The 15,223-nt window shown below is 41.4% G+C and overlaps 1 protein-coding gene across 1 annotated transcript in view; it reads left to right on the top strand.

Moving 5' to 3' along the window:
* Nucleotides 1-5,984: 5,984 nt before the first annotated feature.
* SSH2 (slingshot protein phosphatase 2) overlaps nucleotides 5,985-15,223 on the top strand; it is a 245,163-nt gene continuing 235,924 nt past the window's right edge. The window contains exons 1-2 of the mRNA XM_059997044.1: nucleotides 5,985-6,035; nucleotides 6,166-6,268. Of these exons, the coding sequence (XP_059853027.1) occupies nucleotides 6,206-6,268 (63 nt within the window). The 5' untranslated portion in view covers nucleotides 5,985-6,035; nucleotides 6,166-6,205. The remainder of the gene's footprint in view (nucleotides 6,036-6,165; nucleotides 6,269-15,223) is intronic.

Below are 15,223 nucleotides of genomic sequence, written 5' to 3'. Positions count from 1 at the left end.
ACTCAAGTTTGTATCACAGTGGGCAGAGTAGGCCCATAGAACCACTCTGCGGTGATTTCACCAGCTCCTGGATGTATAATTAGAATAGATACCTGGTAACTGGCAGAATTTCCATATTGGTTCTTTGATCCTGGAATAAGGACAATGAAGAGCCAAGTTGAAGCCCTTGGGAACCCCCTCCCACCTCCCCCATACACCAGAAGAGTAAACAAAAATTATTGCTTCCTTGGGATGGCAGAATGGGGGATTATAGAGATTAGTGACACCAATAAAGGTTAAAGGAAGCAGGAGTGATGAAATCTATCTCTCGCCAATTTAATTTACCTGTTAGGCCTGTGAAGAAGGCAGATGGATCTTGGAGAATGAGTGTGGGTGATTATAAATTTAATCAGGTGATGCCTCTAATTGCAGCTGCTCTTCCATATGTAGTAACTTTACTGGAGCAAATCAACACAGCCAGTGCCACTTGGTATGCAGCTAGTGATCCAGCAAATGCTTATTTCTCCATACAAATTGGCAAGAAACACCAGAAGCAATTTGCTTTTACTTGGCAAGGCCAACAATATAACTTCACAGTCTTGCCCCATGGCTACATCAATTTTCCTGCTCTCTGCCATAATATAGTCCACAGAGATACTGAGCATCTTCACCTTCCAATCAGCATTAAGTTGGTCCAGTACATTGATGACATTATGCTGATTGGATCCGGGGAACAAAAGGAGCGAGGTCTTTAATTGTCTTCATGAAATATATGCAAAACCAACGGATGGAAGATAAATTCCACTTCTGGTATCAATTTCTACATCAGCCAAGTGCCAGTTATTAGATTATTTTCTCAGCTCCAAATTCACCCTTTTGTACTTTTCTTTCATGCTGGAGCTGGAGTATGAAAACCACATTTCTTTGCCTTGCCAGCTGGCTCTGTTAAGCTCTGCTAATTGGGGGCATCAGATGGAGACCACAAGGCTGAGGAAGGACAAGAGACTTGTTCCTTCCTGTCTACCTCACGACTGCTTCCTGTGGTGTTTTGGTTCCAGTGTGCTTCACTCCAGCTATGCTTCTTTAACCTGGTAGCAGCAGCTGAATCCAGTTTGCAGTTTTTCTAAAGTTTTGTAGTTTTCATTGACATCAGCCAGCCAGTGTTCCTGCTGCAGAGGTCTGGGCCCCAGACTGCTGGGTCCCATGGAGCACCCCATCTAAGCTCAGAGACACCAACGGCAGCCAAGCAGTGTCTTCTTCTCAGAGACCTGAGTTTCAGCTCTGTGGGCTCACTCCTCCAAGTTTGTAATTTTTTTCCCTTTAATTCCTTTGTTTAGGTTGTTTTTCAGTCCTAAAGGTAATAACAGTTGCTACCTCTGTCACACCTTAGATTTCTCTTTTCAGTTTTTCAGTCACCTACTTAACTTCATACCTAGTTAACAATTCTTGTTAAATTATCTGTTCAAATAACTGGTGTGAATTTTATCTCCTATCTGGACACTGACTATCAATAAATTAGTATAAGATTATTAAAATTTAAGAAGAATTACAACCAGGTAGAGGCAATACATGACTCAATCATACTCCACTCACTCTTAGCTGTTTTATATTCTATCTCTATATATTTCTACTTGTTTTATAATTTGTAACTAGTCATTTCAAATGTAAGGGGTTGGATTATAAAGAATGATTTCCCCCCCCACATTTTAACAAGCTTAGCTATACAGTCTTTTAAATGACATACTTCATTTGGCCTGTGATCAATCAGTTACAGACGTACTGCAAGATAGCTATCTATTCAGCCCTAGGAGTGGTCTGAAAGGAGTATGGTGGTTGGTGCCGCTACATAATTCACCCCTGGCCAGAAGCAGTTTGACTTAAGGATTCTCAAAGAGTGACCCAAAGAATCAGAGTCTGATGATCCGTCCTAGTGTGCCCCATGGTTCCACAGGCGGCAAACACAATGGAGGACTTGCTTTATTAAAGGAAGTATCCTCTAATAAAGAAGAAAAGCAAAGGAATGTTCTATCTCTAAGACATCACTTTCAGAGGCCAGTTGCGGTGTGTATTGCTGCTCATCATAAACAATGAACCTTGGAGCTGCTGGAGGAGTGCATGCTCCAGGCACTCAAGGAGCAGGACTCAGAGCCTAAGCTGTGGCCAGGAAAGGCAGGGAAGTCTGCCAGATACTCGTCATGGACTCAGCTCTTAATCTCTCTTCATATATATTGAATTCTTCCCTTTGTTTATGGCTGATGTGCCCTTTTAGTTACATCCAAGTTAGCTGCAGAATTATTGCTCTCGTAACACAGTCCTACCCTGCAAATGGGAGTTTTGTCATTATTTGGTAAAATATACTTAATATGAAAAAGTTTGAGTGGATTCTAAATCCAGTCATGCTATCATAAGATATTACCACATCACATTTTCTAGCGGGAAAAAAGTAAGAGCTACTGGAGTCACACATAATTTATACTTGCAAATTTTGAATAGTTGTGAAAATTATTTTAAATTTATCACCTATTTGTATGAACTAAATTCTCATCAATAATGACTACTAATTGATCACTGTTAAACTGTCTTGTTCAGAAATTACATGCAGTCATTTCGATCATAAAACCCTACATAGAAAATGTCATGTTTATAGAGGCAATCTCGGGTTTTTCATTAAATTTTTGAGAGACTTTATTTGGAAGCTTATACAAATTCAATATTTAATATCACCCTTAAATATGTTTGTTATTTTTCTCATTATAATTATAAAAAGAAAATAACTTTTTTCACCAAGCCCCATATTGTTGCCTCCAAATCCCCTCTAATTTATCCCAGTGTGCTGAACAATATCATTTCTATGGATGTCATGATATGAAAAAAGGTTGAGAAGCACTGCTTTAACCTTTAAACCAGGATTCTTAACCTGGGACCCCTTAATGGATTTCAGTGTGTTTGTGAAATATGTAAATGTATCTTTCTGGAGAAATGGCTAACAGTTTTCATCAGGTTCTCAAACCTTAAGAACCAGCTGATCTCAGAAATTTCAAAAGCTCCCTTATAATTTCACCTTGAAGAAGGGATAATACAAGTTAAGGGTTAAATGAACTCCAATGGCACAAGGAGGCCTCCATTATCACAGGTGGGAAGAAGAAAGGTGCTCTAAATAGAGCTAGGAGAACTTTTCTCTTTGGCTCCCTCTTTTGGGAATCCTGCTCTTGGCCTCTGTCTTCTCGAATTCAGCTAGCATATTATGACACCTCTTCCCTCAGATCACCAGAAGACCAAGTAGGAAGCAGGGTGGAGCCCAGGAAAGAATGGGTATAAATGGTGCAGAGAGCATAGACTGCAAATGCTCACATGTGATCCAGATCAGTTCACAACGTGGCTATACTGGGATCTGTAGGCAAAGCCTGAAATCCAATATCATAAAGCATACATTTATTTGCCCAGACCTTTTCTGTGTTTCTAAAGCACTTTGTACATATCTAGACTTCTCATATATATATGTGTGTGTGTGTGTACTTCTGGGGCCTAGCAGAGGCAACTGAAGCAACAGTACCACTAAACCTTACTGTAATTATTTGATGAGCTTTTTCCTGCTAACAAGCTATGAGGGGTAGATAGACTTTTGTTTTTAAAACAGTGACTAGTGTATAATACACCCTTGGTATTTTCTCAATTAATGGTGAATAAATCAATGAACATGCACCAACAATTTCCAAATCTTAGTTTCCTTAAAAGGCATATGCCAGGAAGAGATATTTCTCCTGTAAATAAATTAACTTTCTGTTACAAGCCTTATGTGAATTTGGGTACCTTACAATCCCAATTTTGACCAGGATTTTATCACCTCAGATGTGATGAATAATGATGTACTATACCTACATACAAATGAGACATGTCTTGACCACTAATCTACTTCTCCTACTGTTAAGAAAAGGCATGGAATCATGTATTTTTCATTCTTTTTTTAATTACCTTTCTGCTTGATGCTATTTTCTACACATAGGATACACTCAGCAAAAGCTCACTGAACTTGGAACAAACTTATGAGAATAATAAAGTTATCTTAATTACATATGGTGCTTTACAGTTTATATTGCACTTTACATTTTTTTTCTCATTTGATCACAGGAATCCTGTGAGTTAGAGCTCCGTTGCAGAAATGAAGAAACTAAAGCTCAAAAAGTTTAAGCCATTTGTTCAAGGTTTTACAGAGCTGGAACTAGAAGCCAGGTCTCTGATTCCTAGGGTAGTGCTCTTTCCCACTGTAGGATTATCTTACACTGTAAGATCATCATCTTCCGATAATGTTGCTACATAATGCTACATAAAAGTAGATAATCAGTGTTGCTGTCCCTGAGTCAGTAAGAAAATTAACATATAAGTACATTACTAAGACCTATTGATTTGAATAATACTTTTCTCTAGAATGATACTTTGGTTTATAAATCACGTTTCATTTATTTGCCTTCATTCAGCTTTCAGCTATGTATAATTCTTGCCTACGCATATAGCCTCCTGTTTGGTCTCCTAAGCTTTGGTTCAAAGTTCTTACTTCTGAACTTTGTCTTCTCTTTTCCTGTTTACTAAGTAGCTCTGGGAAAAACACAAGTCAGATTGTTTAATCTGTGAACCATACATCTTTGTTTAATTTTGTCTCGCAGGCACTCTTGACCACCACCAGGGGGCAAAAGCCTACCAGCTAGCTTCTCTGCAGTACATTCTACATAGGACTGTACAGTACAGGGACCCTCAGTGTCTGATTCTTGATGGAACCTCCCTGCTAATTATTTCAACCACAGGGCCCCAAGGAGACAACAAAGGCTCAGCACAGAGGGCTCTAGTGGCACTTAACCATAAAGCGGCCAGAAAGAGCTCACGACAGCTCTGTCAGTTTAAAAGAAGCAATAAGATCCAAGAGAGTCTGAGCGATAAGGCGGTGGGTTAATAACTGCAAACTCCTGAATGTGTGTGTTTTACAGCTTTGATATGTATGGTAGTATTTACCAGCACATCCACTCAAATTGAGAAACAGCTTTGTCAACTCTCTTGCCCTGTGTAATCAATCAATGGCATTTGCATAGTGCGATTCCCCCCCCACCTTCAATCTTGATTTTTCATTACATTCTTGGCTTATGTTCAGCTGATTTATCTTTTAGAAAGCGATTTCTTTAAACTATTTAATCGGCATTCCGCATGTGTCTATGAAATAATGAAATCTAAAGACGAAGGAGAGGAAACCCCTAGGAGCAAATCCTGTTTAGTCAAGAGAACTTCTTGCCAGCAGGAAGCAAGTGGGAGGTAAATAGCAGGTTGGACCCTTCCAACTCCGTGAGCCCAGCTTGCTCGGCCTCCCAGGCTCGCTCGGCCTCTCTGCACCTCACGAATAATGAATGAGTCCTAAGACAGGGGCCAGGATAATAGAGGAAGCACGAGGGTACCATAAAGACTCCCGGGGTATAAAATTACAAATCTTTCTTACTTTCAAAAAGTCTCATCCTAAAACATAGAGTCGGAGACGGAAGGGTGGGAAAGCTCAGAAAAAGCCTCCCCGAGGGCCGGGTCAAAGGGAGGGTCTCTAGCCCAGTAAGCCCCACCCACGCTCAGAGAAAGCGTTTGAAACCCCGCGGCGCCCTTTCCCATCCGGAAACATGTTTGCCTCGGGATTTTTACCTCAGTTTCTTCTCACGAAGGTGGGTTAAGCTGTGCGCCCCACCTCAGAAAATGGTCGTCCCTCAGGAGTGGGGGCGCCAGCGACCCTCAGCTGCGAGACCCCGCCCCCCAACCCACTCCACAGCCCCCGGCGCAGCCAAACTGCGTGATTCCAGAGGCAAGGAGGAAACCCGGGAGGGGGCGGCGGCCCTTGGCGCACGCACCCGGCCGGCTTCCGGCAACTCAAGGGTTACGGCCAGGCGGCGGCGCGCGCCGAGGGGAGAGGCGGTTGCTGACAGGTGGCGCCTGCGCACTGGGAGCGCTCATTGTGCCCCGCAGCTGCCGAATCGCCCGCCCGCCCGCCCGCCAGCCGCCAGTTCAGCGCGTCAGTCTGCGAGAGTCCGGTGGTGGGTGCGGAGCCTGCTGCCGTTCGCGCGGTCTCCTCCTCCTCCTCCTCCTCCTCCCCGCCCCCCTCATCCCCACCCCACACCCCTTGCCTCATCCCGGCTCCGTCACCCTCCCGCCCCCCACACTCAGGACAAGAATGCCCTGCCCGGAACAGCCCAGCAGCGCCTAGATGGCTTTGGTCACAGTCCAGCGGTCGCCTACCCCCAGCACTACCTCCAGCCCCTGCGCCTCGGTGAGTCTTTCCCGGCAGCCGCTCTGCTCGCTTCTGTCACTGCGGCTCCGCTTTGCCTCAGCGGGTCCCGCCGAGCGCCACTGCGCACGCGCCGCGCCGCTTCCCAGGCCTGGGCACTCTGCTGCCGCGAACCCCCCACACCCCCCCATCTTAAAGACGAGCTGCAGGAACTACAGAACGTCGATTTGTGCCCCCATCACTCTGAGCACCTAGCGCCTCACAGTCCTCGCCCCGAACCCCCCTGTGGCATGCCTTCCTCTGGCTTGAGCACTTCCTTTCGGGAATGAGTCATTCTTGCTTTTCACCCTCCCCCTTCCTTTACCCTCTGTTGCTCCGCTGCGGGGAGAGGACCCTGGGACTCCTGCGTTGCCCCATACACACACCCACATCCCCTTACCCGCGCCCATTTCAGGGACCCGTTCCGTATTCGCACACTGCACGCCCTTCGGGCTCTCCGGGTGTCTTTCTTCACCCTGGTCACTCGCTGTCTTTTTGTGCCCTGTCCGTTGGGCTTCATTGGACGGCTGAACGGTAGTTACTCCTTGGTTTCTCCCCTCCTCCCCTCCTCCAAAGGGTGGCCGTGGTCTCTGCTCTTTGGATCTCTTACCTCTGCGAGGTCCCGAAGCATCTGGCGCTGCTTGATGACCAGTGCCAATTCATTTACATCTCACAGACATTTATGCCTTACACTCATTGCTCATGATCGTTCTTGTTCTTGGGTCGTGTTTGTATGGCTCGTTACTTCAGATGCCTGTGCCAGTGAAGCGTGCTTCCAGAAGGAAAATACCCAGTAACCAGCCTTTTCCTGCTGGGCCCTTCTTTACCTTCGCCCCACCCCCACTCCTTTACGCTCCATTCTTTTAGCCTTTTTTTTTCCCTGAAAATATTTATTTTTTTAAATAAAATATTGTACCAGTGGGGGGAAATGGGATCTTAAAAAAAAAAAAACTAGATGTTTTAGAGGGAATAAGTGGAATGAATATATGAGAAATTGGAAAAACCATTTTGAACTTCCTTCAGAACAGTAATTTAAAAAACTGTGTTGGTGGATGTAGTGGTTTCAGCTTGCAAAAACATATTCAGTAAACGCTGTACTACCTTCCACTGTAAAAATTCGGGTTACTCTTCATATGTTTATGTTAACTGAGGTGTGTGTGAATGTTGACGTCTTGAAAGTGTGCTGGTTTGTAATTTCAACGTAGTTTCCTGAATTTCAAAATTTTGTTGTGTAGAGTGGTGGTTTCTTTTTTCCTGAGCTAGCTTTTGCACTTTGTGTGACCAAATTGGCAGCTGTATCCTAATTCTAGAAGTGATTATACTTCAGAGGTTACCTTACTTCGTGTTGTTTCCAGAGAGCAGAACTAGCTAGGATCCTTGGATGGAAAGAAATTCAGGGAGGCAGATTTCCAATCATTCTAAGGAGGAATTTTGTAACAGTGGGGTGGACTGCCTTGCAAAATAGTGAGTGCCCATTGCTGAAAGGTTCAAGCAAAGGCTGAAGGGCCTTTTGCCTAGGAGGTGGTAAAAGGGCTCTTTCCAACTCTGAAGATTATGTGATTTGAGAATAACTGCACTTGAAAGCTAGTAAAATATTTAAGGGTCCTCTGAAGACAAGTATCACAGGAATGGAAATTTAATATACTTTATTCTTATATGTGGTATTTTATGATAGTTTTTGGAAAGTCACTAACATACCATCAGACCATCTTAATTCACCCCACCAGTAAACCTTTGGAAGAAAGTGGTTACCACGCCAGATTTTGGCTGAGAAAGCAACTGAAGGTTAATTGAGTCATGTAGGCAAACCAGGAACCAGTATTATATTGACATGATTTTCCCTGGGCATTGTTGGAAGCAGTTTATGCTGTAATAATAATATATGTGTATCACGTTATCATACTGATTTTCTTGAGGTGAATGATTAGTAGTACCATATCTACTTGATGTAACTTAATTAGCCAACATTTGGTTATTTTAGAATCTGGAGGTATGTTAATAGGCACTTTTGACATAGGTAATTAAATTGATCATGTGGTAAGCTCAGTTGTTGAGCTAAGTGACTGATATTTCTACATCTACTTGCTACAGTAACCTGGGTATTTCAGTTTATATGTGGCCCTGGGAGCAAAGGAATCCTGGGACGTGTGTGTGTGTGTGTGTGTGTGTGTGTGTGTGTGTGTGTGTAACAGTCAGCATTGTTAGCATGACTATGACCCAGTTACCTTTCCCTTTAAATTGTTTTCCTATTCCACTTTATCCAGAGCTTTTTCAGTTGAGTTGTCTCATGGTCCTTGTGTTCCAGTATTTGACTGCTGTCCGACTTGAATGTATTTGCTGTTGCATCTCTTGCTGCATGAATAAGTTGAGTTGTTTGTTTTAAAAGAGAACAGAAAGAATCTACAGAACCTCAAAAGGAGAGATTTAATTTTGTGAGGCTGGAAATTTAGGGTTTTTTAATTAATCATATTAAGCATTCTGTTACGCTCTTTCACTGTAGGAGGTAAGACATTTTAATACCGTCAGCTCTTCAGTGTTCTTTCATTAGAGATTAAACAAATCTATTGATCATCTACTGGGTGTGAATGACTATTATAGTATCAAGATGTATAAGATATTGACCCTATCTAAGATATTGACCCTATCTATCAGGGTCTATAATCTTGGGAGGGAGGGGGTGAGGGAAGGGACAGGGACTGGAGGAGGAACAAACGTGAGAGTAGAAAAGGAGAGTGAGGGGATGCTACTGTATGTACATGAACAGCCAGTTTGTAAATGGCCATAAGTATGTCTGAATTCAAATTAAGATAAATTCACTAATGGCAATAGTAGTAATAATAATATGTAGCATTTAAGTGCCTTACATGGATTAACTTATTTACTCCTCACAGTATGCCCAAGGGAAATTGCTATTATCCCCATCTTACTGATGAAACTGAGGCAAAGGGCTATTAAGGAATGTACCCAGTGACACTCACCTGTTGAAGATGTAATTGAAACACAGATGTGTCTAACTTTAGAATCTTCCATCTTTTTCCTTCCTGGTAATCAAAGAGAAGTATACATAGTTAGGTGGCTCTTGAACTAGGCCTTGAAGGATAGGTTGAATGTTTATAGGCCGAGATAGAAGCTGGGAAGTAGAGAGTATTCCAGGTGGAAAGAAGCTGTATACACCAAGACTTAGAGACAGGAATGTACAACGCATATTTGAAGGACTTATTAAATAGACCAGTTTGAAGAAGGATTTGTTTCGAAGAGTAGTAATAGATAAAGGTGGGGAGGCAGCTAGGGCTGCAAAGGGACTGCTGAGCTTAGGAATTTGAACTTGATAGAGAAGGTAATGGAGAGTCCTCAGAGGTTTTTGAGCGGATATGATCACAGTGGTGTTTTAAGAAAACTGATCTAGCAGCTGTGGGCCAGAGGGAGTTGAGAGGTAGGGCATGAGTGGAGCAGGTTAGAGGCTGTTACAGTAGCCCAGGTGTGAGATAATAAAGGCATGAACTGGGAATGTGAAAGAAGGGAAGGAAAAGGACAGATGCAAGGGATTGTGGAGAAGCCGCAAAGGACCTGGGATTGGATATAGGGGAGGAGGAATCAGAGATGCCAACTCTTGGAATATATTGTTCTAGATGTTTCTAACTAATTGGGGGCAATTTAAGAATTATCTCTTCTATCTGGTATGAATTTTCTGAATGGATACCTATATTGGTCCAGGGTTATATAAATACAGTGAAATACCATAAAATCTTTTACTTTTGTAAAAGTGCTTTATGCTTTTCAGAGTGTCTTGTGTTCATGGTCTAATTTAATTCTAGAATAGCCTCATAAGTTACGCAGGACAAATACCAAGGTTAAAAGGACTTGCTGAAGATTGCAAAACTGGTTGGTATAAGATCCTGCAGTAGAACTAAGTTCCTTGGCTCCTGGTCCACGGAGTGATAAGAGAGACAGCATATTAGTTTCTGATCCTGAGAACTTGACTGCCAATAGAGAAAAGGAATCAAGACTTGAGATGCAATCAAGAACTCACACTGTCTTTTGAGTTCATTTATATATTGTCTGTTTTGACTTTCTGTCTTGACTGTCTAGAACAGAATCATCCAAGTCTTGTACAAATCATTTTTCGGTGATACCCTTATTTGAAGCCTATTATCTCTTGGTTTACATAGAAATCTTATAAACTTGAATATTTAGTTTCCATGCTCATAGAAGATTACCAGAAGCAAAATAGGAATGGAAAGGGGCAGGTGCTGCTAAAGGCAGGCTCCTTAAAGTTCTGGGAAATAATAGTTGAATGGTTTTACAGCAAGAGAGGAGGAAGAAAACCTATAAATAGCTGACCCAAGGAAAAAATTTAGCAGTTAGGGACTACTTAATGTAAGGACAAATACCCCTCTAAGACCCAGTACTCCTTCAGAGCAACTATTATATGGTTATAGTGATGACCCCAAATCATCGTAAGAAGGCTTAATCTTGTTTTGTCTTGGTTTAAGCAGTCGAGATTGAGTGAAGTGTATTTTCAGATAGAGATCCATCCAAGTTTCACCAAAGTCTTGATGTTGAGGATATGGGGAGAGGGAAGGGTAAGCTGTGACAAAGTGAGAGAGTGGCATGGACATATATACACTACCAAACGTAAAAGGGGAGCCGCATAGCACAAGGAGATCAGCTCGGTGGTTTGTGACCACCTAGAGGGGTGGGATAGGGAGGGTAGGAGGGAGGGAGACGCAAGAAGGAAGAGATATGGGAACATATGTATATGTATAACTGATTCACTTTGTTGTAAAGCAGAAACTAACACACCATTGTAAAGCAATTATACTCCAATAAAGATGTTAAAAAAAAGATGCACATTTTACTTAATTGGGCAATTCATATATATATATATATATATAAACAAATGGGGATGTGGGATAAATAGATATTATTGAATTATATATATTCAGATATGACCACACCTCTCTCCCTAGTCAGAGAAAATAAAGCCATAGCAAATATGAAATTGATTTATATAAAGTATATACTTAAAAGTGACGCTTTTTAATTTTTTTGAAGACAGCTTTAGAAACTTTCTTGAACTGTAGAAATAATACATGCCAGTTGTAGGAAATTTGGAAAATATGGAAAAGCACAGAAAAGAGAATAAAAGATACATGCCATACAGCTGAGCGTGTATTTTTACATAGCTGAAATGCTGCTGTATGTATAATTTTGTATGCTTTTTAAAAGTTTTATATATATCATAGATGTATTGCCAAATCACTTAAATGGCTGCGTTGAGTAGTTATAACTCATTCTAACCATTCCATTATTGGTGAATATCTCGGTTTTTTCCTAACTTTTTTTTCTATTATAAATTACATTGCAGTGACCATCATTGTGCAGTCAAATATTTGACTGCATTTTGGAACATTTATTAAGATTTCAAGAAATACAATTACTGGATCACAGAGTATATACAATTTTAAGATTCCTGTTACCTAGTTATACTTCCTAGGATGGTTGTTCCCAGTTAACATTTATTCCAACCAACATAGTGTAAGAATGCTCATTTCTCTTAGCCTTATTAACACTTAGCCTTATTCTCATTTTATTGTTAATCATTGGTAATTTTTGAGGATAAACAGTAGTACCTAGTTGGCTTGATATGCATTTTATTATTAGACAAGTTGAATATTTTTTAGATGTTTATTAGGCATTTTTGTTAACTTTTTAAAAAGATAATTTTATTGAAGTATAGACTACAGGCCCTAAAATAAACCTGTTTTAAAAAGTGTGCAATTCAGTGATTTTTTTTTTTTTTTTTTTGCGGTACGCGGGCCTCTCACTGTTGGGGCCTCTTCCGTAGTGGATAGTGGAGTACAGACTCCGGACGCGCAGGCTCAGTGGCCATGGCTCACGGGCCCAGCCGCTCCGCGGCATGTGGGATCTTCCCGGACCGGGGCACGAACCCGTGTCCCCTGCCTCGGCAGGCAGGCTCTCAACCACTGCGCCACCAGGGAAGCCCCAATTCAGTGATTTTTTTATAAACCTACAGAGTTGTTCCACCTTCACTATAATCCTGTATTTCTATTTTATGAGCTATGTATTCTTTTCAATCTGTGTATTCTCTTGATACGTTATGAATATTACCCCTTTATTTATTAAAACTGTTTGCTTTTTAATTGTTTGTATTGCCCTTAGAATAAAGTCTATACTCCAGAGTTTTGCTAGCAAGGCTTTTACTAAGGCTTTTACTTGCTTACCTCTTCAGCCTTGTCTCTTCCCTGCCTTGCACACTGCTCAAGTCACGCTGACATGCCATGCTCCCTTTGATCTCTAGGCTTTTGCACATGCTGTTCCCTTTTCCTGGAAACCTTCCCTTCATCTCTTTACCTGACTAATTCCTGCTCATCCTTCAGGTCTCAGCTTAAATGTCACTTCTTCTGGGAAGCTTCCCTGACTCCACTCCCAGACTATGGTAGGTGCTCCTTCTGTGCGCAACATAGCACCCTATACTTACCCGTCGTGGCTCTTATCTCTTTATTGTACTTGACTGTTTGATTGCTTATCTCTCCAACTAACCTTTAAGCCAGGGACTGGGTCGATTTACATATTTTTGTATCACCAGGGTCAAAAATATTGGACTGTGGATCAATGGATGGATCGATGGATATAGTCATATTTAGCAATTTTTTCCATTTTGAGTTCTTCCATTGTTTTTAAGCACTGATTTGTTTCTAGAAGCCCAAAGAATACGACCACCCTTAAGAGTTTTTTTAAAATTTATTTATTTATTTATTTATTGGCTGCATTGGGTCTTTGTTGCTGTGCGTGAGCTTTCTCTAGTTGGGGCGAGCGGGGGCCACTCTTTGTTGTGGGCTTCTCATTGCGGTGGCTTCTCTGTTGCGGAGCACGGGCCCTAGAGCGCCTGGGCTTCAGTAGTTGTGGCACACGGGCTCAGTAGTTGTGGCTTGCGGGCTCTAGAGCACAGGCTCAGTAGTCGTGGCGCATGGGCTTAGTTGCTCCGCAGCATGTGGAATCTTCCCGGACCAGGGCTTGAACCCGTGTCCCTTGCATTGGCAGGTGGATTCTTAACCCCTGCTCCACCAGGGAAGTCCCTACCCTTAAGACTTTTGATAAATATTGCTAAATTGTCCTCCATAAAAGTTGAATCAAATTTTGTTGATGAGCTATGTATAAAAATGTCTGCTTCATTGTACCCTCATCAGCCCTGAATATTGTCATCATTTGTTTTATCATTTTAAGAGCTCTTGTTTACTGAACATTTACTGTGTGCCAAACACTGTGCTAAGTACCTTACGTTCATTATATTGTTTAATTTTTACATCACTCCTGTGGTTTAGGTATTATTGTCTCTAATTTACAAAGAAAATTGAGGCTCAAGGAAGTAAAATGAATTGCCCAAGATTATAGGTCTGGTGTCTGACCCCAGAACTCTCTTCAACACTAGTATTTTATTATTGTTTTGAGTTGCCTTTTTTTTTTTAAGTCAGAGGTTAAACATTTTTCAAATACTTACCATTATTTATTTTATAGTCCCTGTCTTTTAAGTCATTCATGTGATTAGCCCAGCTTTCTTCGTGGAGTTATTTTTGCCATATTGATTTGTAAATATTCTTTGTATACTTGTAATATTAACGTTTTTCTGTTATGTTACACATTTTGCCTTGGTTTTCCTTTGCCATTCTGTTCTATTTGTTTTTTATTCATTTTGATGTACAGACATTAAAAACTTTTAATGCTGTCATCTCAAAGTCTGTGTATGTGTGTTTCCATTGTTTTTCTACTTAGTTCAATTTTCCATCAATAGAGTAGAGAAATATTCACTGATATTTTCTTAAATTGTTTTATAGATTATTTTTATACTTAATTTTACTGCATGGTGTGAGATAAATATTAAATTAATTTTGTTCCAAATAGTTAACTTGTCCCAGTTCATTTTATGAAACAATCACTCCTTTTTTCTAATTCCACCTCTGGGAAATACTACATTAGGGTATAAGCTAGAGTGTGTTCCAGTGAAGTTCCATTGCTCTTCCCACAGGATTTTAGTTAGGTTAGCACATATTATTTAGTATTCATTAAATTGTGTGGACAGGGACTTCCCCGGTGGTGCAGTGGTTAGGAGTATGCCTGCCAGCGCAGGGGACGCGGGTTCGATCCCTGGTCCGGGAAGATCCCACATGCTGTGGAGCAACTAAGCCCATGCGCCGTAACTACTGAGTCTGTGCTCTAGAGCCTGCGAGCCACAACTACTGAAGCCCGTGCACCTAGAGCCCATGCTCCGCAACGAGAGAAGCCACCGCAGTGCAAAGCCCGCATACCGCAATGAAGAGTAGGCCCCACTCACTGCAACTAGAGAAAGCCTGTGCGCAGCAACGAAGACCCAATGCAGCCAAAAATAAATAAGTCAATTTATAAAAAAAAAAGTTGTGTGGACAGAAAATAAACTTAAACTAGCTTAGATTTTAAAATTTGACTGGTATCTGGAAAGTCCAGAGGAAGAGCAGTTCTTTGGTACTTAAAATGTGTCTTCAAGTCTCTTGTCCTTTCTATCTGGCTTTAGTGAGAGGGAGCAGATTCTAGATTATGCCCTGTCTGAAAAAGGCACCATGCAGAGCCCACACTACCTTTCTGTGTATCACCATTGCATATCGTTCCAGGTTCCAGCAGCTTAGAGCTTTGCAGTTTTTCCATTAAATGCCTGCTGTCATGTTGGCTACACAGTGCCTAGCCCATAGTAGGCATTTTCATGTCCATGTGTTTGATTTATTTGTTCATTCATTCAAGAAACCTAACTGTAGTAGGGAAACTATTTAAAAAAAAAAAACCAAGCAGTTTGATTATTGATATGACTCTACCCAATTTGAAATATGCCAGAGGTCAGGTGTACATGGGAGGTGAGACCTAAGGAATCTTGTTAATCAGCAAATAGGTACTGAGTGCTGTTTTGTG

The sequence above is a fragment of the Delphinus delphis genome, chromosome 19 (assembly GCF_949987515.2).
Source record: "Delphinus delphis chromosome 19, mDelDel1.2, whole genome shotgun sequence".
In the NCBI taxonomy this organism is placed as follows: domain Eukaryota; kingdom Metazoa; phylum Chordata; class Mammalia; order Artiodactyla; family Delphinidae; genus Delphinus; species Delphinus delphis.
The sequence above is the reverse complement of the archived record's forward strand: the minus strand, read 5'-3'. Positions and strand labels throughout refer to the sequence as shown.